Below are 26,806 nucleotides of genomic sequence, written 5' to 3' on the forward strand. Positions count from 1 at the left end.
CAGCTACATTCGGGCAGAAGGCATAGACAACATTCACACTCACATTTACACCCAAGGGCCAATTTAGTGTAGCCCGGAATTGACCCCAGGACTACTCAGGACCTTCGTATTGTGAGGCACATGCACCAACCCCTGTTCCACCGTGCCGCCAAGACAGACTACAATGATTTGCAAATCCTTTTCAACCTATATTCGATTGAATATACCGCAAAGACCTGGTACTTAACGTTCAAACTGGTAAATGTTGTAATTTTTGCAAATATTAGCTCATTTGGAATTTGATGCCTGCAATTGGTTTTGTTTTAAAAACGGTATGAATTTGAAGACTAAAATACCACAACAGAGACCCCGGACTGTTGAAAAACTTAAGCTGTACATCAATCTAGAACGGGAAATAATTCCACCTGAAAAGCTTCAAAGATCTGTAGATTTTGAGTTCTTTGCGCTGATTACTGCTTTGCACACTCTTGGCGTTCTCTCGATAGTCGCCTGAAATAGTTTTCACTTCACAGGTGTGCTTGAAGCTCATCGAGAGAATGCCAAGAGTGTAAAAAGCAGTAATCGGAGCAAAGAGTGGTTATTTTGAAGAAACTAGAATATAAAACATGGTTTCATGGCCGCCCCTGCTTATTTCAACAAGACAGTCGTAGTTTTCAATCAATCAATCAATCAATCAGAGTTTATTTGTATAGCCCTAAATCAGGAGTGTCTCAAAGGGCTGCACAATGATGCCTTCACTGGCAATCTGCAATGTAAATAGTCATGAAAATAAAGAAAACGCATTGAAATGAGAAGGTGTGTCCAAACTTTTACCGTATATTAGACCACCATAACAAAGAAAGAGAAATGGCATTATTTGGTGATGGCTTCCAGTGTCTTCAGGTACAACACTTTCATCTTTTCCAGGCCACGGTGTACGGCGTCTGTGCCACAGACTTCACAGTCAACACCGCAACCGACGCGACCATCAGCAGGGATCTTTCCGGATGTGATGGTTTTAGCGCTCACCGACATGCCACCAGTCCCCTGGCGATCATCTCCGGCATGGTAAAGGCCTCACTTACTCAATCCACAGGGGTGAATCGAATAAGTGATACGCAAGTCGATCGATGCTTACGACTGTTTCTTCGCCTTCAGCAGTATCCCCTGTCCAAGTTGATCAGCAGCAGCCAGAATTGCGATTACAAGTTTGACAACCAGAAAATGACCAGTGCGAGCTGCAAAGAGAAGCACCTCTTCCTGCCTCTCTCCCACCAGTAAGTTGTCGGGACTTCATCTTGTCAGGTTCAAACACTGATGACATCTATTAAACAAGACAAAAGGCAGAGAATCAAACAGAGACAGAATTAAATTTGGACTCAGATCTGAGGAGAGACATGGCCACTGTACTGTCTGTACAGTCCTGCACCACGATCGTACTCCTGAACTGAACTGAATTATATTTATAAAGCGCTTTTTCTCTAGTGACTCAAAGCGCTTTACATAGCGAAACCCAATATCTAAGTTACATTCAAACCAGTGTGGGTGGCACTGGGAGCAGGTGGGTAAAGTGTCTTTCCCAAGGACACAACGGCAGTGACTAGGTTGGCAGAAGCGGGAATCGAACCTGCAACCCTCAAGTTGCTGGCACAGCCACTCTACCAACCGTGCTAAACCGCCCCTTCTTTATTTGACCCCCCCCCCCTCACCTTCCCACAGCTGCTTCCTCAGGGAAGTGGGTTGTAAATAGCGTTGCCTTCGGTTCCCGAACAGTTCAAAGAGAGTCCCATAAAATAGTTAGTTCAAAGAGAGTCCCATGAAATAGTTGAAAAACAGTTCGTAAAAATACTTCAAAAAGACTTCTTCTGGAAGTTGGGCAGATCCTGTCATCTGTCGGCTTTGAAATCCAAGTGAAGTTTTACGAGCCTTCTTCTTAGATGGTTTCAGCCTTTTGTCCTCTTGTCCGGAACAAAATGTAACACAACGTTTTTTGTGATAATCTAGAAACAGTTATTCTAACACATCTTAACCAAAAAGCTACGATTTCTGCAGCGTTTCCCGTTGTTTGTCAAATCCTGAAACTCTGTGTCTCGTCTAGGAACGAATATGGACTTTCGACTATTGTAAAGCAGACCGTGGCCCTGAAGGAGACCGCCAAGATTAATGACAGAGTCTTTGATCGCAGTGAGTGTTTCTGATTTTAGAATGTGCTTCGATCTAGGTTTTTTAATTCATGCATGGTTTGTGGTGGGTTTTCACGAACAGATGAGGCCAACCTCCGCTTCCTGCCAATGGAGCACATTGACGGACGGTCCTCTGTGCAATCTAAAGATGCCGCCATTGCCACACTGCAGCAGCTGGACACTCTGTCCCAGACCACCAAGGGAGAGGAGCGTGCCTCCCTCTTCCACAAACTGGTGTCCGAGATGCGCGGCCTGAAGGCTGATGTGCTGGGTTCGGCTGTCCTTGAGATGATGGATGTGTCCAACCCCCTGACCGTGCAAGCTCTGGTCCAGTGTGGTACTCCAGAGTGCATCAGCGCCATGCTGAAATTTCTCAGGACCTTTAACACAGCTTCTATTGAAGTCGATGCCACTGTTTATGCCCTGGCTCTGCTGCCAAGCCCCTCCCGCCTTTTGGTCAACGATATGCTGGCTATGGCTCAGTACAAGCAGAGCAAGCCCATCATGTACGCTTTGAGTAATACAGTCAGAAAGTAAGTCGATCTCATTTTTTTGGATTCTGTTCATTCTGCAGATGTCTCTGATGGTTTCTCAGATAAAGATGTCATATTTTGTCACTAGATTGTACCAGGCTGAGGGCAAAGTCACTCCTGAGATCACTGCTGCTGCTGACTTCATGGCTTCCCTTTTGGGCTCAGACTGTGCTGGGGACAAAGACCTCACCTTCCTGACATTGAGGGTTTGTAATCAAATTTGAAAATGCACTTCACACATGTACAAAACTGGCATCTCTTGAGCAACCGGGCTGAATTTTAGTAGTGTCGAACCAGCAACATTTTACATTACTAATGGACTGAACCCAAGAAAATACACCACATACACCTGGCTCAAGATAAGAAGTATATTCTGTAGACCAAATGATTCCCTTCTTGTTGACTTACCAAACAATGCTACTTAGTTGCCACTAGATCGTAGTTTTTAATCTTGCCAAGCAATTTTGGAGAATCACATCCATCCATCTTCTTCCGCTTAACCGAGGTCGGGTCACGGGGGCAGCAGAACTCCCCAGCCACTTCGTCCAGCTTTTTCCGGGAGATCCCGAGGTGTTCCCAAGCCAGCCGGGAGACATAGTCTTCCCAACGTGTCCTGGGTCTTCCCCGTGGCCTCCTACCGGTTGGATGTGCCCGAACACCTCCCTAGGGTGGTGTTCGGGTGGCATCCTGACCAGATACCCGAACCACCTCATCTGGCTTCTCTCTATGTGGAGGAGCAGCGGCTTTACTTTGAGCTCCTCCCGGATGGCAGAGCTTCTCACCCTATGTCTAAGGGCAGAGGAAACCCATTTCGGCCGCTTGTACCGGTGATCTTATCCTTTCGGTCATGACCCAAAGCTCATGACCATAGGTGAGGATGGGAACGTGGATGGACCGGTAAATTGAGAGCTCAGCTCTTTCTTCACCACAACGGATCGATACAGCGTCCGCATTGACTGAAGATGCCGCACCGATCCGCCTGTCGATCTCACGATCCATTCTTCCCTCAGTCGTGAACAAGACTCCTAGGTACTTGAACTCCTCCACTTGGGGCAGGGTCTCCTCCCCAAACCGGAGATGGCACTCCACCTTTTTCCGGGCGAGAACCATGGACTCGGACTTGGAGGTGCTGATTCTCATCCAAGTCGCTTCACACTCGGCTGCGAACCGATCCAGTGAGAGCTGAAGATTCAGGACCACATCATCTGCAAAAAGCAGAGACTTAATCCTGCAGCCACCAAACCGGAGCCCCTCAACGCCTTGACTGCGCCTAGAAATTATGTCCATAAAAGTAATGAACAGAGTCGGTGACAAAGGACAGCCTTGGCGGAGTCCAACCCTCACTGGAAACGTGTCCGACTTACTGCCGGCAATGCGGACCAAGCTCTGAAACTGATCATACAGGGAGCGGACCGCCACAATCAGACAGTCCGACACCTCATACTCTCTGAGCACTCCCCACAGGACTTCCCGAGGGATTCCAGTCGCTTCACACTTCTAGACCAAATTATTACATTATTTTTGATTTACCAAACAATGACACTTAGTTGCAACTAGATCACAGTTTTTCATCTTGCCAAGCCATTTTTTTGAGAATCCCACGCTTCAAATTTGGTGAGAAAAGTTCCCATAGACAAACTTGTAAAAAGGTATCTTTGAGAAACATGAAGGTTTCTAAAAGTGCAACGGACGGATTGACTGCATATTTGCTATCGTTTTTTTACGAGCTTTCTTTTTGCCAACTTTATCCATCCAGGTTGTAGGTAACATGGGAGATGTAATGGAAGAGGCTTACCCTGCTATCAAGAACACGCTGTTGAAGTGTATGAGGCAGCCTGCGACCACCCTCTCTGTCCAGCTTGCAGCCATCCAGGCTTTCAGGCGCATGTCTTTGACGGATGAGGTATCCAGCTAGACAAGGGATGTCCATTCCGTTAGGAACCATTTCCTCAAATGTGCCAACATTTCTGTCTAGGTTCGCGCTAACCTCCAGAGGGTCAGCCAATACGCCAAAGGTGCTGTGCAGAAACGCCTTGCAGCTTACCTGATTCTGATGAGGAATCCCCAAAACAGTGACATTGAGATGGTGAAGAAGATCCTGAAGCAGGAGCAGAACGTGCAAATTAAATCTTTTGTGACCTCCCACGTCTACAACATCATCTCCTCCACGGATTCTGATACTCAGAAGTAAGATTACCTACACCAAAAACCATGACCGTATTTGAATGATCGAACCAAACTAACAAGTTGTTTATTGTCTTGCTGCAGGCTTGCTAGGAGGATAATGGACGCCTTGCAGGACATTGACGTTGGCACTCACGATGACTACATGACAAAGTCTCGCAACTACAAGCTGGGTGTGGCACAGGAGAACATGCAAGTCAACGTTCAGGGCAACCTTATCTTCGATTCTAGCAACCACCTGCCCAGAGAGATCCTGTTGGAATCCACCCTGAAAGCCTTTGGCTACAACATGGATATGTGGGAGGTGTGTAACATTGCAGATTGATAAATGTCAATAAGAAGAGAATCCTAAAAAAAAAGAACTATCCCGTCAATAGGCTGGCATCGAAGGGAAAGGTTTTGAACCCACCATTGAGGCCTTGTTTGGAAAAAACGGCTTCTTCCCAGACACACTGTCCTTGGCTATGTACTGGGCGGAGGATAAGATGCCACTCAAGATAAAGGAAGTTCTGGAGAAGTGGTTTGTTCCATCAAAACCAGAAGGGCATAAGGTACATTTGAAGTTCAACATCAATTCATTACCATGAATTGATTAACGTGGACCCCGACTTAAACAAGTTGAAAAACTTATTGGGGTGTTACCATTTAGTGGTCAATTGTACGGAATATGTACTGTACTGTGCAATCTACTAATAAAAGTATCAATCAATCAATCAATCAATCAAAAGGCAGTCATGAATTTTGTCTTATGTCCTTATTCAAATATTTTGTTTCTTTTAGGTCCCTGAAGATCTTATGAGACAAGTAGCTCACAATTTCAACAAGCTGATGAGAGAACTGCAGAATCAGGAAACACCAGAGGCCATGGCCTACCTTAAGATCATGGGGGCAGAGCTGGGCTTCATCAAGGCCAGCGATATGAGGTTTATTGTTGATAATGCAAAAATGTATGGAGAGTTTTTCTTCAGGATCCTCCCCAGAGAGGTACATCTTTTACTACATCCGACCATGTCATGACAGGCTGTGACAGCTTTTAAAGTGATTCTTTGTCTAAATGGATTTAAATAGGTGATGTCTAAACTGATCTCGGGCACGGACAATGAGCTCTTCATTCATTACATGTTCATGGACAACAGATTTGTCCTACCAACTGCATCTGGCTTGCCTCTGACTTTTTCGCTGTCTGGCATTTTTGCTCCCGGAGCTAAAGGAGGCCTTCGCATTTCTCCAAACATGGTAACTTTTCATTTTCTCATCATTGTAATTTGACCGTTGTGGTTCACTTTACTGATTGATTCACACGTAATTATTTGAATTCACAGAACGAACTGCTGTTCATGCCTTCTGTTGGAGTGGAGTTTGTGACCCAGATGGGAGTCCATGTCCCTGAATTTGTTGAGTCTACTGTCGAGATGCACACCAGCATGTACCATGAGAGCACCCTGGATGCTAAGCTAATCATGGAGCCGAACCAAGTCAAACTCTCCATTCCGGCCGCTAAGGGCACCACAAAGCTCTTTAGAATCAGGTAAAAAAAAAAATATTAGAAAAGGTAACAAATTTTAAACAATGTGTTGAAAGTCTCTAGAAAATACAAACCCCGTTTCCATGTGAGTTTGGAAATTGTGTTGGAATTAAATATAAACGGAATACAATGATTTGCAGATCCATTTCAACCCATATTCAGTTGAATGCACTACAAAGACAAGATATTTGATGTTCAAACTCATAAACTTCATTTTATTTAGCATATAGTAATTAACTTAGAATTTCATGGCTGCAACATGTGCCAAAGTAGTTGGGAAAGGGCATGTTCACCACTGTGTTACATCACCTTTTCTTTTAACAACACTCAATAAACGTTTGGGAACTGAGGAAACTAATTGTTGAAGCTTTGAAAGTGGAATTCTTTCCCAATTCTTGTTTTATGTAGAGCTTCAGTCGTTCAACAGTCCGCTGTCCTATTTTACGCTTCATAATGTGCCACACATTTTCGACGGGAGACAGGTCTGGACTGCAGGCGGGCCAGGAAAGTACCCCGCACTCTTTTTTTACGAAGCCACGCTGTTGTAACACGTGCTGAATGTGGCTTGGCATTGTCTTGCTGAAATAAGCAGGGGCGTCCATGAAAAAGACGGCGCTTAGATGGCAGCATATGTTGTTCCAAAACCTGTATGTACCTTTCAGCATTAATGGTGCCTTCACAGATGTGTAAGTTACCCATGCCTTGGGCACTAATGCACCCCCATACCATCACAGATGCTGGCTTTTCAACTTTGCGTCAATAACAGTCTGGATGGTTCGCTTCCCCTTTGGTCCAGATGACACAATGTTGAATATTTCCAAAAACAATTTGAAATGTGGACTCGTCAGAGCACAGAACACTTTTCCACTTTGCATCAGTCCATCTTAGATGATCTCGGGCCCAGAGAAGCCGGCGGCGTTTCTGGATGTTGTTGATAAATGGCTTTCACTTTGCATAGTAGAGCTTTAACATGCACTTACAGATGTAGCGACAAACTGTATTTAGGGACAGTGGTTTTCTGAAGTGTTCCTGAGCCCATGTGGTGATATCCTTTAGAGATTGATGTCGGTTTTTGAGGGAAGGTCATGGTCATTCAATGTTGGTTTCCGGCCATGCCGCTTACGTAGAGTGATTTTTCCAGATTCTCTGAACCTTTTGATGTTATTATGGACCGTAGATGTTGAAATCCCTAAATTTCTTGCATTTGCACTTTGAGAAACGTTGCTCTTAAACTGTTTGACTATTTGCTCACGCAGTTGTGTACAAAGGGGTGTACCTCACCCCGTCCTTTCTTGTGAAAGACTGAGCATTTTTTGCAAAGCTGTTTTTATACCCAATCATGGCACCCACCTGTTCCCAATTAGCCTGCACACCTGTGAGATGTTCCAAATAAGTGTTTGATGAGCATTCCTCCACTTTATCAGTATTTATTGCCACCTTTCCTAACTTCTTTGTCACGTATTGCTGGCATCAAATTCTAAAGTTAATGATTATTTGCAGAAAAAAAAAAAATGTTTATCAGTTTGAACATCAAATATGTTGTCTTTGTAGCATATTCAACTGAATATGGGTTGAAAATGATTGGCAAATCATTGTATTCCGTTTATATTTACATCTAACACAATTTCCTAACTCATATGGAAACAGGGTTTGTAACATTTCTCGGTGCATTATAGCTGATTATTGTAGTCATAATCTTATAAAGTTATGTCTTTGTCCCTTCAGCAATAGAGTGCTGATCATGGGCGCTGGCAAAGCTGCAGAAATCCCACACAATACAGGTGATGTGAATTGTGGCTTCTTCGTCGGATTCAATTATTGCACTACAAAACTTCAAGTTGACATTGGCAACAAAAAGAATGTGCCCTACTTCCCCCTGAACGGAGAAACAATGTAAGTGGCAAATATAGGTAAAAAGCTACAAGTCTTTTAGGTGTAATAGGACTTTATAATGAAATGTCGGTGATAAAACCAGACTATTTTTGAAATGGTAATGAATGGGTACTGAAAAACAAGCTCAATCTTGGTTCTGTTCACTTTAGGTTTGCAATTGACATCACGCCTGCCGTACAGGTGTCGGCGTACACAGCGACCATTGCTTACAATCTCCTCAATGAAGGAAATGATGGCCGCCAGAAGGTTGATTCCCTGAAGATGACTTTGAAAGCTGAAGGTATATAAACACAGCGGAAGATCAATTCTGAGCGTTCCCTTGTCTCATTGTTGAGATAAACTCTTCCTTTGATCTCCGAACATCCCAGGGGCTAAACCCACTGAAGCTTCTGCCACCATGAAATACAACAGGAATACGAATGCCTTGACCACCCAACTCCAGATACCCGACATGGATGTCGAAGGCGGAGTGAAGGTTGGCTTGACTGACAGCGGCACCGGTGGCAAAGTCATTAGCTTTCAGCTAACTAACAAGAACGTACCACAACTTACCCTGACTGTTGGTGCCCAGTGAGTAAACCACTCCGCAAACTTAGCGTTTGGAGTTCTATTCAGACAGGCAATCATTTTTCCTCATTAATTAATTCCAGGCTTCATGACATGGCTGATGGCCGGCTGACGGTTCAGATGTCGTCACCACCTCTGCGGACGGATGCCACAATCTCTGCCTCCATGAGAAAAGCTGAAGATATCACATTTGAGATCAGAAGTGATGTGAAACTTCCAGAGACCTTCTCCGTTCAGTCAGTCACATTCAAATATGGTATGTATTTTTAAAATACACGACCAATATCTAATATCACTCTTTCATTCAGAGGGTAAGCAATATATTGTATTTCAGGGGACGACCATGCGGAGGTCAAGCTGAAGTCCAACATGAATGCTCAGACCGAAGTCATAAAGCCTTACACTGAAGCCTTAATGGTCTCAATCGGACACTTTGCTGAGGATGCCATGGATCATCGGGTTGTCAACACTGACATGAAACTGCGTCATATTGTCAACAATGCCGTTGAGGTGAATTAACTTGGTTGAAAGAGTTAAAATTCTTCTAGATTACAACAATACCTTCTGTGTTTTCTCATTAGGCCACCGGTATCTGGACAAACAAGATCTTAGCTGATGTCCCTTATGTGGAGACTGTGATGAATAACATCGCAAGAGTGGAGATGCCCTCTATGCCCGAGATCCTATTCATGAACATGTAAGAACAATCTGGTATAAATGTCAGAGTTGTATCCTTTCTTTGCCCATTTGGTGATTTATCTTTTATCCTACATTCAGGGAAAGCAAATTCCGTTACAAGTTCAACAAGGACCATCTGACCATCACTATCCCTCTGCCTCTTGGGGGGAAATCCTCTGAGGAATTAAGGATACCTCCCGTAGTCACCTCCCCTCGCATTTCCATGCCACAGCTGGGAATGGAACTCGCCGCACAGGAAATAAAAATGCCCACGTTTACCGTTCCCTCTGACCATGAAATCACTCTGCCCCTTATTGGAATGGTGGAAGTGTCTGGCAAGGTGAACAGCAACTACTACAACTGGGAGTCAACTGTGTCCGCAGGCAACAACACTGTAACCTTTCCAAACTACTTGGCCAAGTTCCAAGTTAAGGCTAATAGTCCAATCAAGCTTCTCTCCTTCACAACTGAGGGTAAGTTTTTTTTTTATATTTGATCAGAAATCTGCAAAAGAGTAAGTAGAACGTGATTTATATTTTACTGGTTTGTTTATTTTAAAGGAGCAACGGTACTTACCGATACAGACAAGAACACAATGAAATTCACACTGAATGGAACTCTGGAGCACCAATTTGTGAGTACAAGGGTGAATGTGGAGGAAACTCTGGCTGTCTCAGACCATATCAAGGCATCAGGAATCTACAACATCCATGCTGCCTCCCCCCTGGGCCTGCAGACATCTTTGGACATTACCGACCATTTCTCAATTGATTCAGTCAAGCTATTGGGAGATATCAATGCTGACGGAAGTGTCAGCGTTGGCTCTTTAACATCTAGCACGTCATATTTCAACACCTTTTCAGTTGACGCCGTAAAGAAAGAGGCCCGTTTGGAAAGCACGCTGAGAGCCAACTCTGAAATCCTGTTGGTTACAAACAAGATCAAGGCTGTGTATTCAAATGAGGAGCTTATGATCAATTCTAACACTAATATCAACAGTGATCCCATCAAGCACTCGACAAAAATGAGCCTTAACCACAAGGATGCCAAGCTTACCATCAAGTCTGTCTCTGTGACCAAGGCTGATCAGAGAACGCTTCACAACAGTGTTGAATTCTCCGCCTCTGACGGTCAAGCCAACCTTCATTTCGAAAATAAGGCCGATGATACGGTAAACCGTGCCTACTCTTTGCTCTTTGCCTCCATCAATCCCTCTGGTTTGGAGCTCAATACTGATGCCTCCATTAATTTACTTTCGAGCCTCTCCTCTCACAAGGCAACCCTGACCCTCAACACAAATGGCCTGACCACCAGTTGTATTACAACTGCTCAGCACAGAACACTGACCTTTGGAAATATTTTCCACGGGGGAATTGACGCTGCCGGCGCTACCATGTCACTTACCACCAAGGGAGGCATTCAAGATAACAAAGTGGAGTTCAACGTTGAAGGAAAAGTTGCCAGCTCAGAAGTCTATCTCAATGGCCTCCTTACAGGGGACGGTCTAGGCATCAACACAAGAAACACCATGAACTTCAGAGTGAGCAAAGATGGCCTTGTCGTATCCAACAGTATTGTTGGATCTTTTGACGAAATGAGGACCGATAATATTAATTCCCTCTCTCTTACACTAACGTCTTTGACCCTCCACACCAAGAGCGACAACACCCTTAACAAACAAAACTCCTACATGCATGACATCACAGTTACCATGGAGGATTTTGTTGCCGCAGTCATGGTGAAAAATGACCTAAAGATCATGGAGATTAACTTTAACAATAATGCCCAGTTCACGGCAAAACCATACGATGTGGAGCTGACGGGAACACTGAAGGGACTTTTGTCGGGGGATGAGCTCAAGCACACTTATGAAGTCAAGTTCAAGGACATGATCCTGTCGACAAAGTGCAACACCAACGGTAAACTCCTGGGTTCTCAGATCACACATAACACAGATATGGAGGTTGCTGGTCCGACTATTAAATTTAGCAATGTTGCCGATTATAAATCACAGTCTCTTCGTCTTAACAGCATGATTAATGCTCTTGCGAAACCTTTCTCCCTTAACATTGATGCCTTGTTCAACTCAAATGGTGCAGTGTCTTTTTACGGCCAGCAAAGTGGGGAACTGTACAGCAAATTCCTCCTGAAAGCTGAACCCCTGCTGTTCACGCATTCATTTGAGTACAGAGCCTCAACCAGTCATGAGATTGTGGGCAGACCCACCATCAAAACCAACGTGGATAACAAGCTCAGCAGCACCTTAAGTTTCCAAGAGCAGAGTTTCAATCTGAAGGTGACATCCAAGGTCAACGACCACACCTTTAAACAGGAACTTGGGGCCTACAACAATGCAGAGAGGATGGCTGTTGAGATGAGAGGAGCAGTGGCCACCAACCTCTTCAACGAAGACACTGAGGACTACAGTGTTTCTGGATTTGTCAAGTATGACAAGAACACTGACAGCCACTTCATCCAGATCCCGTTCACTGAGCACCTCCCTGTCATTATTGAAAATGTAAAGACCACTATGATGACACTCATGGACAACAGTATTGAACTCCTGCAAGGCATCAATACCAAGTATGAGATCAGCACCAAGTTTCAGAACAAAGTATCTGAACTGAAGGAAGTCATTGACAACTTCGACATAAACATCTTTGTCCAAGATGTGAGAAAGTTTATCAACTCTGTTGAAAATATCTTGACCAACCTGACAACTAAGTTGCCAACAGATAATGTCATCAATGTGTTGAAATCCATCAAAGAGGCCATCATGGCGTACATCAAACAACACAACATCCCTGATAGGTTTGAAGTCATTTATGGCAAAGTGGAGGAAATGCTGTCCAAGTATGAGGTCGAGAAGCTGATCGGGTCAGTCATGGATGAGATTGTTAAGATTATGAAGCAGTATCAGGTGAGGGAAAAGATTCAATCTGTATTTGCGCTGTTTAGGTCAATTGACATCCAACCTTTGATCCAAAAGGTTATGGTACCTATTCAGGAGATAGTCAATCAGCTGTATTCTTTTGACTTGACGCAGATGATTGATGACGTGAGCGATTATGTCATAAGAATTGTCCAGAATATACAATCCTTTGATTATGACACATTAACAGCAGAGTTGAAAGAGAAAGTGACAGACTTGAGCAAGATTCCTTGTTTTGGGAAACTCTACGGAGAGTTCAAAGTAAACTCGCCACATTATAACCTAAGGACTACTGCAGATCTGGAGAACACCACGAGTACATCAGTAACACCAGAGTTCAAATTGAACCTTCATTCTCAGGCCAGATCTAGTTTAAGAGTCCTCCAGTTTACAGTAGATGCCAGTGCACATATTGCCCTACCCAAGATGAGACGTATGGCAATCTCAGAGTACATTAAGATCGATCAGTCTTCTTTTAAAGTAGATCACAAGGCAACAATGGCTGCGTACCGCCTGGCAGTTCAAGGTTCTGCCGACACTAGTGTGAACGTAGCGACCGAGTTGTATTCTGCAGATCTTGTCAACCACATGTACTTTGCTGCGGAAGATGGACTCTCTGCCACGGTAAATACAAACTACAACCATGACCTTAACGTGTCACCCCTCAACATCTTCACTCACGTCTCGACAACTCAAAAGACAAATCTAACGTTGGATTTAGGCTCTGCCCATGTGAAGATGAACAATCTGGCTAATGCAAAATATGCAATTGAAGATTTTTCAGATGAGGTAACACACACCAGTGACATGGACCTGGTTATGGATCTACACACAGCCAAAGTGACTTTCGTCGGTGCAGCAGACAGCAAAGGTTTTAAAACCAGCCAGAATGTGGTTGCAGACATCTGCATTTTCCGCCATGTCATTATTGATGCCAAAATTGAATCAGAAACACCTGTCATGAAAGGCAGTGTTGCACAGCTGAAATTCCAGGCGAAGGCTAGCGATTTGCAAATAGATCTTACCGCCTCCCATTCTGCGGAATTGATTGACGGAACTCTTTCAAGCACCACCCTTGCCATGATTACACCGACAAAGCTCATGTTTGATAGTAAGAACAGGGGAAATTCCAAGCTCTACCTTCCATTTCAGCTGCCTGAAAAGATTGAGTTCCAGAATGACATGTCACTCACGCTGAACTCCGAAGTACAACACGCCAGCTGGACAGGAATGGCCCGACTCAACCAATACAAATATTCCCATTACTTTGAAATGGATAATGGCGATAAAGAAATCAATGTTGTTTCCCAGATCAATGGAGAGGCTAATCTTGATTTCCTGAGGATACCAATCACAATTCCTGAAATAAGAGTGCCATATGACGGAATGAAGACTTCAAAATATGAATTCACACTGTGGGAAGATGCTGGCCTGAGTTATTTCCTTACTACAACTCAGCAGACGTTAGACATGAGTTCTTATCTGAAATACACAAAGAACCCTGAGATGTTCACCCTTGATATCAATGTGGATCCAGTTATCAATGTCATTAACACCAACATCAAGACGCTGCACAAGAAAATGCTACTCGGCAAAGATAAGGCCGCTGCCCTGCTTGCTTCATCGTACGATAAAGCACAAGCGGAATATGAGAAATACAGCATTGACTTGCCTAAAACGGTGACAATTCCTGCTTATAAAGTACCAATCGTCAATGTTGAGATGTCAACATTCACCATTCCCCTTCCGGACACCAGTCTTCTCACTATGCCCACTCTGCATGTGCCGTCAGCCATCAGCAAGCTGACCCTTCCCAAAATTACTCTGCCCAAAATTAAGAGCATAAACGTTCCAAAGATGGGCGATCTGACCTATGAGTTCTCTGTGAAAACACCCATGATCACTCTCAAAACCAGCTCCGGCATTCTCAACCAAGACAGCTTCACCATCAAACTCGACGCATCCTCATCTTCGGTATGCAAAATCCTGACGGGGAAAATTCATGGCCACACCAATGTTAACGTGGTTGGCGGATTTAAGATGGACTCCGTCCTGTCCGTAAAACATCCGGCGGTTGAAGGAAGCCACGAAAGCACGGTCATCTTGAGTTATGAAAACGCTGACGCCTCCGTCAGCAATTCAGCGAAGGTTCAACTGGCTGATCGGACCATGGAAATGCACCAGGATATGACTGGAAACCTGGAAGAAGGTCTGGTTTTCTCTGTGTCCACCCCATCTGTTGGACAGGTTGCAGTTCAGTTGCAGACGGAGCGCCCCGCGCAAATGAGAGCAAGACTGTATGGCCGCTACCCTGTGAGTAACAGCATGGAAGTACCTTGTGATTGAAACTTCTAAGAAAATAACATTTTACAAACTAAAATCTATTTTTTCTGCAGACTGAACCAACAACAGATATTGAAATCTTGGCCCTGAAGATGTCTGTGGTGAACTCCGAGAAGCTGAATGTTCAGACTTCCTGGAACATGGAGATGCCCTATGAGATGACCCTGGCACTAAAGAAGGAGCTATCTGAAGTGGCGCAAATAGTCGCTTTTCCTACCTCTATGGCATTCGATAAAATCAACCGTGATGCCAGGAGCCTTGGGCGTTCCCTAGAACAGGCCAAGAACCACGGTTCAGTGTTGTTTAAGGAAGCTGTGGACAACATTGCAGCTGTTAATGTCTCCAACGTTATAAAGTCTCTCACAGATCAGATGTCTTACGTGCTTAGAAAATACCAACATAGGGTTGACCTCCTTTTTGATGCTGTGGTTAAATTCCTGAGAGAGACCACGTTCCTGATCCCAGGATACACACAGAGGCTGTCAGGGCTTGAGATCTATCAGAAATGTACTGACTTTGTCATGACCGTAACCAATGATGTAATTGAGATCTTCACAAACGTCTTTGTCTACATTTCTTTGAACACGGTTGATTCCTTTGAAGCCATTAGGTTTCCAATTCCAGGCTCTGATGGTGTTGTCAGTGGACGTGAAATCCTAAATACCTTTTTTAAAGTTGCAGCGAAAGTCAATTCCCAAGTGGAGGCCACTTTGAAAAAAATGGGAGTTTATAAAGATATTGTCAGGTTTGTAAACGAATTTCTGGACTTGGCTTGGGAACAATGTGAGAGGTTTTTCACAATTTTAGAATCCCGAGATCTAGCCAGGTTCTCCACCTTTGTGACCGACACGTACGAGGACGCCATTAACTCGCGTGCCTTTGGTATCGTCGTCAAGCAGTTTGAGAAGGTCCAAAGGATAATTATTGAATACCTCACAACGGTCGCAAGTAAACTTCAGACAGTTCTTGCTGACATCTCCCTGGAACAGCTTAAAGAAGACATCCGGCCCTCAATGGACTCGATGCTGAATAGCGCAGATTCTTTGTTTACGGATGTCCAGGGAGTCCTCCAGGAACAAAGTGAAAGGGTTAAACAATTCGTGACAGCCGGTGACAGACAGATGGAGGTCGATATTCCTTTTCCCTTCACAGCCCAGTTCGCTTAAATATCGTGACTAACCTTCGCTAATCTACGATGTGATTCAGGTCTTTTATGTCCTATACGTTTTGTTCATAATTAAAACTGTTGCCCGTTGTGCCTCATTTGTATGTTGTACTATTTAAAGCCCTGCTGGATTAATTAAAGTCAGTTTTTACTGCATCCACCTCGATTGTGTCTTGATGTTTCTCCATATCAGTATTTGAAAATGTACAAAACCCAAAACCAGTGAATAAGTGTTTAATGAGCATTCCTCAACTTTATCAGTATTTATTGCCACCTTTCCCAACTTCTTTGTCACGTGTTTGTCACAGTTAGTTGGTGACGAACCCCAAGATGCAGAAAAGGAGGCAGGCATTGAGTGAGAAAAAATGGTTTTAATATAAAATACTAGAACAAAACCAAACAAAGGGTACAAACAAAAAGCACGCACGTGGGCGGATAACAAACAAAGAGCTAGCATGGGAGCTAGAAAACAAAAAGGAACATTAGCATGGAAAACAGAAGTCGTACTTGTACTTAGAAAACAAACTGAAAGCAGGGAACAAAAGACAGTAAGCTAAAAACCGCTATCAAACATAGCTTTACCGCAACGCTGAATTAACACGACAAGATACCACACGACAGGTAGCAATGACAAGTGAATCATGTAATACAACAATCCAGCCCAAACTGGAGGAGAAAACATGTCTAAATAGGAGCGGGCTGATTGACACCAGGTGTGGCCAGGTCCCAATCAGCCACAGCTGAGGGTACACAGCACTCAGGGAGACAAACAGGAATCTTAACCAAAATAAGGGTGCTGACAGGAAGTAAAGACAGGAAATACTACACACACACAGAGGAAAAACTAAAACACAAACAAACTGTCAGGGGCAAGCCTGACAGTGTTGCTGGCATCAAATTCGAAAGTTAATGATTATTTGCACAAAACAAAATATTTATCAGTTTGAACATCAAATATGTTGTCTTTGTAGTGCATTCAACTGAATATGGGTTGAAAATGATTTGCAAATTATTGTATTCCGTTTATATTTACATCTAACACAATTTCCCATTTTATATGGAAATGGCCTTTCCTTTTAACAACACTAATTAAACGTTTGGGAACTGAGGAGACCAATTTTTTAAGCTTTTCAAGTGGAATTCTTTCCCATTCTTGCTTGATGTACAGCTTAAGTTGTTCAACAGTTCGGGGTCTCTTTTGCGGTATTTTAGGTTTCATAATGCGTCACACATTTTCAATGGGAGACTTGTCTGGACTACAGGCAGGCCAGTCTAGTACCTGCACTCTTTTACTATGAAGCCACGCTGTTGTAACACATGGCATGGCATGGTCTTGCTGAAATAAGCAGGGGCATCCATGATTTTATATATATATATATATATATATATATATAAAATCAATTCATGAATGAGTATATCCGTTCGGCCACCATGTTCAATGGAGAAGTCTGATCTACTGTTAAGACTTGGACTATGGGGTGGTTTGTTTTTCTCGAGGCAAAGGAAAGTTGGCACAAGCAAGACGTGAATGTAAGTAGTGAAGTGAAGTGAATTATATTTATATAGCGCTTTTCTCTAGTGACTCAACGCGCTTCACATTATGAAACCCATTACCTAAGTTACATTTAAACCAGTGTGGGTGGCACTGGGAGCAGGTGGGCAAAGTGCCTTGCCCTAGGACACAACGGCAGTAACTAGGATGGCAGGAGCGGGGATCGAACCTGGAACCCTCAAGTTGCTGGCACGGCCACTCTACCAACCGGGCTATACCGCCCCAGTACATATTTATTTCTTTTACTAACAAACTACAAACAAAGGAAGTAAACAGAAGGCGCGCATGAGAGTGGAAGTACAAAACTTGGCTATAAAACAAAAACCAGCAATATGGCATGACTATGGACAAAAAAAACAAAACCTCAATAACTGTGACATAAAAAACTTATGTGGGATGGACATAATGATTAAACAGGCATGGCATGGCATGAAGGGAGTTGAGGTAAAGTCGCCAGGCTGACCACCTGTTAACTACAGGTTTAAATAATGGCCATGATAAGTACGAACATGTGTGAGACATGAGGATAGGGGCGGGACATGAGGACAAGGTGAAAACTAATGAGTTGCTATGGTAATAAAACAAACAAGGAAGTGCAGGAACAGGAACTGATTGTCCAAAAAACAAAACCGAACATGACCGAAACAAAACATGATCCCATAGACGTGACATCTCCAAAATGTGCAGGCAGCATACCCCTTCCCCTTCGAGCTGGCCTGGATGAACGGAAATTATTTATTTCCAATCATTTTGGAACTTGCAAGCGTACTTCTTCATGTCTCTTCTGCTTAATCTCTGTTATGTTTTTGGACATTACTACTTGCCGTAATTTTAAAGCAATGCATGATGGGAATCCGGATGTTGTGTGTCAGTGTATTAACGTGCCGGGCTGGAATAAACACACGCTGAGAAATAGCTCCGTGCCTGCTTACTTTATGGGTTTTAGATAAACCTATGGATAATGGAGACATATATAATAGTCCAATATTGTTGTCCGGATGGAAATCGGGAGAAATTCCAGAGAATGGTTGCCCCGGGACATTTTTAGGACGGGCACTGAAATTCGGGAGTCTTCCGGGAAAATCAGGAGGGTTGGCAATTATGGTTGTAACACGTGGCTTGGCATTGTCTTCCTGAAATAAGCAGGGGCGTCCATGCTTTGATGTTGGTCCAAAACCTGTATATACCTTTCAGCATTAATGGTGCCTTTACAGATGTGTAAGTTACCCATGCCTTGGGCACTAATGCACCCCCATACCATCACATATGCTTGCTTTTCAACTTTGTGCCTAGAACAGTCCGAATGTTTTTTTTCCCGAATTTGTTCCGGAGGACACGACGTCCAGTTTCCCCAAAAAATTTGTAATGTGGACTCGTCAGACCACAAAACACTTTTCCACTTTGCATCAGTCCATCTTCGATGAGCTCGGGGCCCAGCGAAGCCGGCGGTGTTTCTGGGTGTTGTTGATAAATGCCTTTCGCTTTGCATAGTACAGTTTTAACTTGCCCTTACAGATGTAGCGACCAACTGTAGTTACTGACAGTGTTTTTTTTAAGTGTTCCTGAGCCCATGTGGTGATATCCTTTACACACAGATGTCGCTTTTTGATGCAGTACCGCTTCACCGTACTGAGAGATCCAAGGTCCGTAATTTCATGGCTTATGTGCAGTGATTCCTCCAGATTCTCTGAAACTTTTGATGATATTACGGACCGCAGATGGTGAAATCCCTAAATTCCTTGCAATAGCTTATTGAGAAATTTTGTTCTTAAACTGTTCGACAATTTGCTCAAGCATTTGTTCACAAAGTGGTGACCCTCGCCCCATCCTCGTTTGTGAACGACTGAGCATTTCATGGAAGCTGTTTTTATACCTTCTGCCCGATTGTAGCTGAGATGGGCTCCAATGGAAAAGCCCAAAGATAAACGTCTTTTTACGGTTGCTGTTGAAAACAGCACTGAAAAATATCATCGAATCTAATCTATTTTTTTTCCACTGTTGGTCACAATAGAGTGCAATATTATAAATTGCACACTTTATTTATCCCTCAATAAAGTTGTAATTAAGGACACCTGCTTTAGAACAGGTGTCCTTAATTAAGACGCCGCCATCCACCCCGGTGGACGCCATCAACCCCCGTGAGCCCTCCCACGCCGGCAGATGAGCCGCCTGCTCCTCTGACTCCGCCCACGCTGGCAGACAAGCCGCCTGCTCCTCTCACCCCGCCCATGCCGGCAAACGTGCCGCCTGCTCCTCTGACTCCGCCCACGCTGCAGACAAGCCGCCTGCTCCTCTGTCCCCGCCCACGCTGGCAGACAGGCCGACTGCTCCTCTGACTCCGCCCACGCCGACAGACAGGCCGCCTGCTCCTCTGACTCCACCCACGCCGGCAGACGAGCCGCCTGCTCTTTTGACTCCGCCCACGCCAGCAGATGAGCCGCCTGCTCTTTTGACTCCGCCCACACCGGCAGACAGGCTGACTGTTCTTCTGACTCCGCCCACGCCGACAAACAGGCCGCCTGCTCCTCTGACTCCACCCACGCCGGCAGACGAGCCGCCTGCTCTTTTGACTCCGCCCACGCCGGCAGACGAGTCGCCTGCTCCCCTGACTCTGCCCACGCCGGCAGACGAGCCACCTGGTGCTCTGACTCCGCCCACGCCGGCAGACGAGCCGCCTGATCCTCTGATCCCGCCCACGCCGGCAGACTAGCCGCCTGACCCCCTAACTCCACCCACGCCGGCAGACGAGCCACCTGGTGGTCTGACTCCGCCCACGCCGGCAGACGAGCCGCCTGATCCTATGATCCCGCCCACGCCGGCAGACAAGCCGCCTGCTCCTCTGTCTCCGCCCACGCTGGCAGACAGGCCGACTGCTCCTCTGACTCCGCCCACGCCGACAGACAGGCCGCCTGCTCCTCTGACTCCGCCCACGCCGACAGACAGGCCGCCTGCTCCTCTGACTCCACCCACGCCGGCAGACGAGCCGCCTGCTCTTTTGACTCCGCCCACGCCGGCAGATGAGCCGCCTGCTCTTTTGACTCCGCCCACACCGGCAGACAGGCTGACTGTTCTTCTGACTCCGCCCACGCCGACAAACAGGCCGCCTGCTCCTCTGACTCCACCCACGCCGGCAGACGAGCCGCCTGCTCTTTTGACTCCGCCCACGCCGGCAGACGAGTCGCCTGCTCCCCTGACTCTGCCCACGCCGGCAGACGAGCCACCTGGTGCTCTGACTCCGCCCACGCCAGCAGACGAGCCGCCCACGCCCGAGGACGAGCCGCCTGCTGCTCTGACTCCGCCCACGCCAGCAGACGAGCTGCCCACGCCGGAAGACGAGCCGCCTGCTGCTCTAATTTGCCCATGCCGGCAGACGAGCCGCCTGCTCCTCTGACTCCGCCCACGCCAGCAGACGAGCTGCCTGATCCTCTGATCCCGCCCACGCCGGCAGACAAGCCGCCTGCTCCTCTGACCCCACCCACGCCGGCAGACAAGCCGCCTGGTGCTCTGACTCCGCCCACGCCGGAAGACGAGCCGCCTGCTCTAATTTGCCCACGCCGGCAGACGAGCCGCCTGCTCCTCTGACTCCGCCCACGCCGGCAGACAGGCCGCCTGATCCTCTGAACCCGCCCACGCCGGCAGCGGGGAGGAGTCCTCTGACTCCACCCACACTGGCAGACGAGCCTCCTGGTGCTCTGACTCCGCCCACGCCAGCAGACGAGCCGCCCACGCCCGAGGACGAGCCGCCTGCTGCTCTGACTCCGCTCACGCCAGCAGACGAGCTGCCCACGCCGGAAGACGAGCCGCCTGCTGCTCTAATCCGCCCACGCCGGCAGGCGAGCCACCCGCTTCTCTGACTCCGCCCACGCCGACAACATCGTCTTCCTCGTTGCCAGCAGGCCGCCCCACGGCTTCGTCAGCATAACCAGCATCGTCGCCTACGCAACCTCCAGCTGGCCTGACGCATGGTCGGCCATCAGGTGACATCATGCGGTCGTCGGCCACGCCTCGTCAATTGCGGCGGCGTTCAACTCGCCACCTGACTCTTCCCCGCTGGTTGCGGGGTAACTTGGCCTGGTGCCCCACCGCCTTGTCCTCCCTCCGCCCTCCCGTGAATTTGGACTCTTTTGTTTTTTTAGACCGTCTGGTATCCGTTATTGGAAGGGGGGCTACTGTTAGTTTTAGTTTTCTTTCTATTTGTTTTATTTCCTGTCAGCGCTCTTATTTTTGTTCAGTTTCCTGCTTGCCTCCCTGAACGCTGTTCCCCTCAGCTGCGACTGATTGGCACCTGGCCACACCTGGCGTCAATCAGTCGGCTGCTATTTAGACCTGCCTTGCCCTCCAGTCAGGGCTGGAGTATTGTTTACTGTATGCTGTGGACTACTTGTGTCTTGAATGCTGTGAGCTACTCCCTGGATCCTGACTCCTGTCCCTGTTTGCTGTTTCTGGTTCGTGTTTTCCTTGCATTTTTTTGAACATTAAAACCATGTTTTCTTGTACCAAGCCTGCCATCTCTGCATCGTGGGGTTCGGCACCACCACAAAGATGCTACCTTTAGCTTGCTAGCATGCAAACTTTTTGAGCTAGTTTTGCAACCATTTACCCCAGAGTCTTATAAGTTGGTACGTGACATATGTAAACTGTTAGCACGCAAACGTTAGCATGCTAACGTTAAAGTGCTAAAAAAAAAATGTTGCTAAATGTTTAGCATGCTAACGTTAAAGTGCTAAAAAAAAATGTTGCTAAATGTTTATCTAATTCCCCAGCCATACACCTTAGAGTCATATAACTTGGTATGTGATACATGCTAACTGATAGCATGCAAACTTTTTGAGCTAGTTTTGCAACCGTTTACCCCAGAGTCATATAACTTGGTACGTGACACTCGTAAACTGATAGCATGCAAAGTGCTAACTTTTTTTTGCTAAATTTACTTTTTTCTCGAAATCCCCAGCCATACACCTTAGAGTCCTTTAACTTGGTACGTGACACTTGTAAACTGTTAGCATGCAAACGTTAGCATGCTAACATTAAAGTGCTAACTTTTTTTTTTGCAAAATGTTTATCTAATTCCCCAGCCATACACCTTAGAGTCATATAACTTGGTATGTGATACATGCTAACTGATAGCATGCTACCTTTAGCTTGCTAGCATGCAAACTTTTTGAGCTAGTTTTGCAACCATTTACCCCAGTCATATAACTTTGTATGTGACACTTGTAAACTGTTAGCATGCAAATGTTAGCATGCTAACATTAATGTTCATCTAATTCCTCAGCCATACACCTTAGAGTCATATAACTAGGCATGTGATACATGCTAACTGATAGCATGCTACCTTTAGCTTGCTAGCATGCTAACTTTTTCAGGTTGTTTTGAAATCTTTTACCCCAAAGTCCTATATCTTAGTATGTGACACTTGTAAACTGTTAGCATGCAAATGTTAGCATGCTAACGTTAAAGTGCTAAAAAAAAAAATTTTGCAAAATGTTTATCTAATTGACCAGCCATACACCTTAGAGTCATATACACTGGTATGTGATACATGCTAACTGATAGCATCCTACCTTTAATTTGCTAGCATGCTAACTTTTTGAGCTTGTTTTGCAATCGTTTACCCCAGAGTCCTAAAACTTAATACGTGACACTTGTAAACTGTTAGCATCCAAACGTGAGCATGCTAATGTTAAAGTGCTAAAAAAAAATTTTGGGCAAAATGTTTATCTAATTGCCCAGCCATACACCTAAGAGTCATATAAATTGGTATGTGATACATGCTAACTGATAGCATGCTACCTTTAACTTGCTAGCATGCTAACTTTTTGAGCTTGTTTTGCAACCGTTTACCCCAGAGTTCTATAACCTAGTACGTGACACTTGTAAACTTTTAGCATGCAAATGTTAGCATGCAAACGTTAGCATGCTAACGTTAAAGTGCTATAAAAAAAAATTGCAAAATGTTTATCTAATTCCCCAGCCATACACCTTAGAGTCATATGACTTGGTATGTGATACATGCTAACTGATACCATGCTTCCTTTAGCTTGCTAGCATGCAAACTTTTTGAGGTAGTTTGGTAACCGTTTACCCCAGAGTCATATAACTTGGTATGTGACACTTGTAAACTGTTAGCATGCAAACATTAGCATGCTAACATTAGTGCTAACTTTTTTTTTGCTAAATTTACTTTTTTCTCTAAATCTCCAGCCATACATCTTAGAGTCATATAACTTGGTATGTGATACATGCTAACTGATAGCATGCTAACTTTTTGAGATAGTTTTGTAACCATTTACCCCAGTCCTATAACTTGGTACGTGAGGCTTGTAAACTGTTAGCATGCTAAAGTTAAAGTGCTAAGTTTTTTTTTTGCTAAATTTATTCTTTTTTTCTAATTCCCCAGCCATACACCTAAGTGTCATAAAACTTGGTACGTAATACATGCTAACTGTATGCATGCTACCGTTTGCTTGCTAGCATGTTAAAATTAGCATGCTAACTTTTTAAGCTAGTTTTGCAAACATTTACCCCAGACTCGTATAACTTGGTACATGACACTTGTAAACTGTCAGCATGCTAACATTAAAGTGCTAACTTTTTTTTGCTAAATTTGTTCTTTTTTTCTCTAATTCCCCAGCCATACACCTGAGAGTCATATAACTTGGTATGCGACACAAGCTAACTATTATCACGCTCACGTTAGCTTGCTAGCATGCTAACATTAGCATGCTAACTTTTTGAGTTAGTTTTGCAACCTTTTACCCCAGAGTCATATAGCTTGGTACGAGACACTTGTAAACTGTTAGTATGCTAACATTAAAGTGCTAACTTTTTTAATGCAAAATTTACATTTTGTTCTCTAATTCCCAAGCCATACCTAAGAGTCATATAACTTGGTATGTGACAAAAGCTAACTATTAGCATGCTAACATTAGCATGCTAACTTTTTTAGCTAGTTTTCAACCGTTTACCCTAGAGTCATATAGTTTGGTACATCCATCCATCCATTTTCTACCGCTTGTCCCTTTCGGGTTGTGGTTATGTGACACAAGTAAACTTTTAGCATGCTAACATTAAAGTGCTAACTTTTTTTGTGTGCAATATTTACTCTTAGTTCTTTTATTCCGCAGCCACACATTTTAGCGTCATATAACTTGGTATGTGACACGAGCTAACTATTATGCTAACTTTTTGAGCGAGTTTTGCAAACGTTTACCCCAGTCATATAGCAAGGTACGAAACACTTGTAAACTGTTAGCATGCTAACATTAAAGTGCTAACTTTTTTTTGTGCTAAATTTACTTTTTGTTCTCTAATTCCCCATCCATACACCTTAGTCATAACTTGGTATGTGACACAAGCTAACTATTATCATGCTCACATTAGCTTGCTAGCATGCTAACATTAACATGCTAAGTTTTTGAGCTAATTTTGCCATTGATTACCCCAGAGTCCAAGGAATCAATAAAGTACTATATATCTAGCGACATAACTTGGTACGTTGCACTTGTAAACTGTTAGCATGCTAACATTAAAGTGCTAAATTTTTGGGGGGTCAATTCACTCTTTTTATCCAAATCCCCAGCCATACACCTTAAAGTCATATAACTAGGTATGTGCCACAAGTTAACTTTTATCATGCTCACGTTAGCATGCTAACATTAGCATGCTAACTTTTTGAGCTAGTTTTTCAGCCCCAGAATCATATAGCTTGGTACGTGACCCTTGTTAACTGTTAGCATGCTAACATTAAAGTGCTGAAAATTTTGGGGGGCAAAATGTACTTTTTGTTATCTAACTTCCCATTCATATACCTTAGGGTCATATAACTTGGTATGTGACACAAGCTAACTTTTATCATACACATGTTAGCATGCTAATATTAGCACGCTAACTTTTTTTTTGTGCAAAATTTACTTTTTGTTCTCTAATTCCCCAGCCATATACCTTAGAGTCATATAACTTGGTATGTGACACAAGCTAACTTTTATCATGCTCATTTTAGCATGCTAATATTAGCATGCTAACTATTTTTGTGCAAAATTTACTTTTTGTTCTCTAATTCCCCAGCCATATACCTTAGAGTCATATAACTTGGTATGTGACACAAGCTAACTTTTATCATGCTCATTTTAGCATGCTAATATTAGCATGCTAACTATTTTTGTGCAAAATTTACTTTTTGTTCTCTAATTCCCCAGCCATATACCTTAGAGTCATATAACTTGGTATGTGACACAAGCCAACTTTTATCATGCTCACATTAACATGCTAATATTAGCATGCTAACTTTTTTTTATGCAAAATTTACTTTTTGTTCTCTAATTCCCCAGCCATATACCTGAGAGTCATATAACTTGGTATGTGACACAAGCTAACTTTTTTCATACTCACGTTAGCATGCTTACTTTTTTTTGTGCAAAATGTACTTTTTGTTATCTAATTCCCCAGCCATATACCTAAGAGTCATATAACTTGGTATGTGACACAAGCTAACTTTTTTCATACTCATGTTAGCATGCTAATATTAGCATGCTAACTTTTTTTTGTGCAAAATTTACTTTTTGTTCTCTAACTCCCCAGCCATATACCTTAGAGTCATATAACTTGGTATGTGACACAAGCTAACTTTTTTCATACTCATGTTAGCATGCTAATATTAGCATGCTAACTTTTTTTGGTGCAAAATTTACTTTTTGTTCTCTAATTCCCCAGCCATATACCTGAGAGTCATATAACTTGGTATGTGACACAAGCTAACTTTTATCATACTCACGTTAGCATGCTTACTTTTTTTTGAACAAAATTTACTTTTTGTTCTCTAATTCCCCAGCCACATACCTTAGAGTCATATAACTTGGTATGTGACACAAGCTAACTTTTATCATACTCACATTAGCATGCTAATATTAGGATGCTAACTTTTTTTGTGTGCAAAATTTACTTTTTGCTCTCTAATTCCCCAGCCATGCACCTTAGAGTCATATAACTTGACATGTGACATGAGCAAACTTTTATCATGCTCACATTAGCATGCTAACTTTTTTGTGCAAAATTTACTTTTTGTTCTCTAATTCCCCAGCCACATACCTTAGTCATATAACTTGACATGTGACACGGGCAAACTTTTATCATGCTCTCATTAGCATGCTAAGTTTTTTTGTGCAAAATTTACTTTTTGTTCTCTAATTCCCCAGCCATACAGCTTAGAGTCATATAACTTGGTATGTGACACAAGCTTTTATCATACACCCATTAGCATGCTAACTATTTTT

General features: G+C 44.1%; 1 protein-coding gene across 1 annotated transcript in view; it reads left to right on the forward strand.

The window, feature by feature from the left end:
* The window catches only part of LOC133542207 (apolipoprotein B-100-like), a 149,992-nt gene that overhangs the window by 9,460 nt on the left and 113,726 nt on the right, over positions 1-26,806 (forward strand). The window contains exons 6-30 of the mRNA XM_061886103.1: positions 907-1,047; positions 1,138-1,256; positions 2,078-2,163; positions 2,245-2,695; positions 2,784-2,901; positions 4,452-4,598; positions 4,671-4,882; positions 4,964-5,183; positions 5,257-5,430; positions 5,660-5,863; positions 5,948-6,115; positions 6,202-6,407; positions 8,130-8,297; positions 8,447-8,577; positions 8,666-8,867; positions 8,948-9,120; positions 9,199-9,374; positions 9,446-9,561; positions 9,642-10,015; positions 10,103-14,787; positions 14,871-15,977; positions 19,149-19,177; positions 19,734-20,173; positions 20,279-20,900; positions 20,983-21,367. Coding sequence (XP_061742087.1) covers positions 907-1,047; positions 1,138-1,256; positions 2,078-2,163; positions 2,245-2,695; positions 2,784-2,901; positions 4,452-4,598; positions 4,671-4,882; positions 4,964-5,183; positions 5,257-5,430; positions 5,660-5,863; positions 5,948-6,115; positions 6,202-6,407; positions 8,130-8,297; positions 8,447-8,577; positions 8,666-8,867; positions 8,948-9,120; positions 9,199-9,374; positions 9,446-9,561; positions 9,642-10,015; positions 10,103-14,787; positions 14,871-15,977; positions 19,149-19,177; positions 19,734-20,173; positions 20,279-20,900; positions 20,983-21,367 — 10,854 coding nt within the window. The remainder of the gene's footprint in view (positions 1-906; positions 1,048-1,137; positions 1,257-2,077; positions 2,164-2,244; positions 2,696-2,783; positions 2,902-4,451; positions 4,599-4,670; positions 4,883-4,963; positions 5,184-5,256; positions 5,431-5,659; positions 5,864-5,947; positions 6,116-6,201; positions 6,408-8,129; positions 8,298-8,446; positions 8,578-8,665; positions 8,868-8,947; positions 9,121-9,198; positions 9,375-9,445; positions 9,562-9,641; positions 10,016-10,102; positions 14,788-14,870; positions 15,978-19,148; positions 19,178-19,733; positions 20,174-20,278; positions 20,901-20,982; positions 21,368-26,806) is intronic.

Source organism: Nerophis ophidion, linkage group LG24 (genome assembly GCF_033978795.1).
Source record: "Nerophis ophidion isolate RoL-2023_Sa linkage group LG24, RoL_Noph_v1.0, whole genome shotgun sequence".
Taxonomy (NCBI): Eukaryota; Metazoa; Chordata; class Actinopteri; order Syngnathiformes; family Syngnathidae; genus Nerophis; species Nerophis ophidion.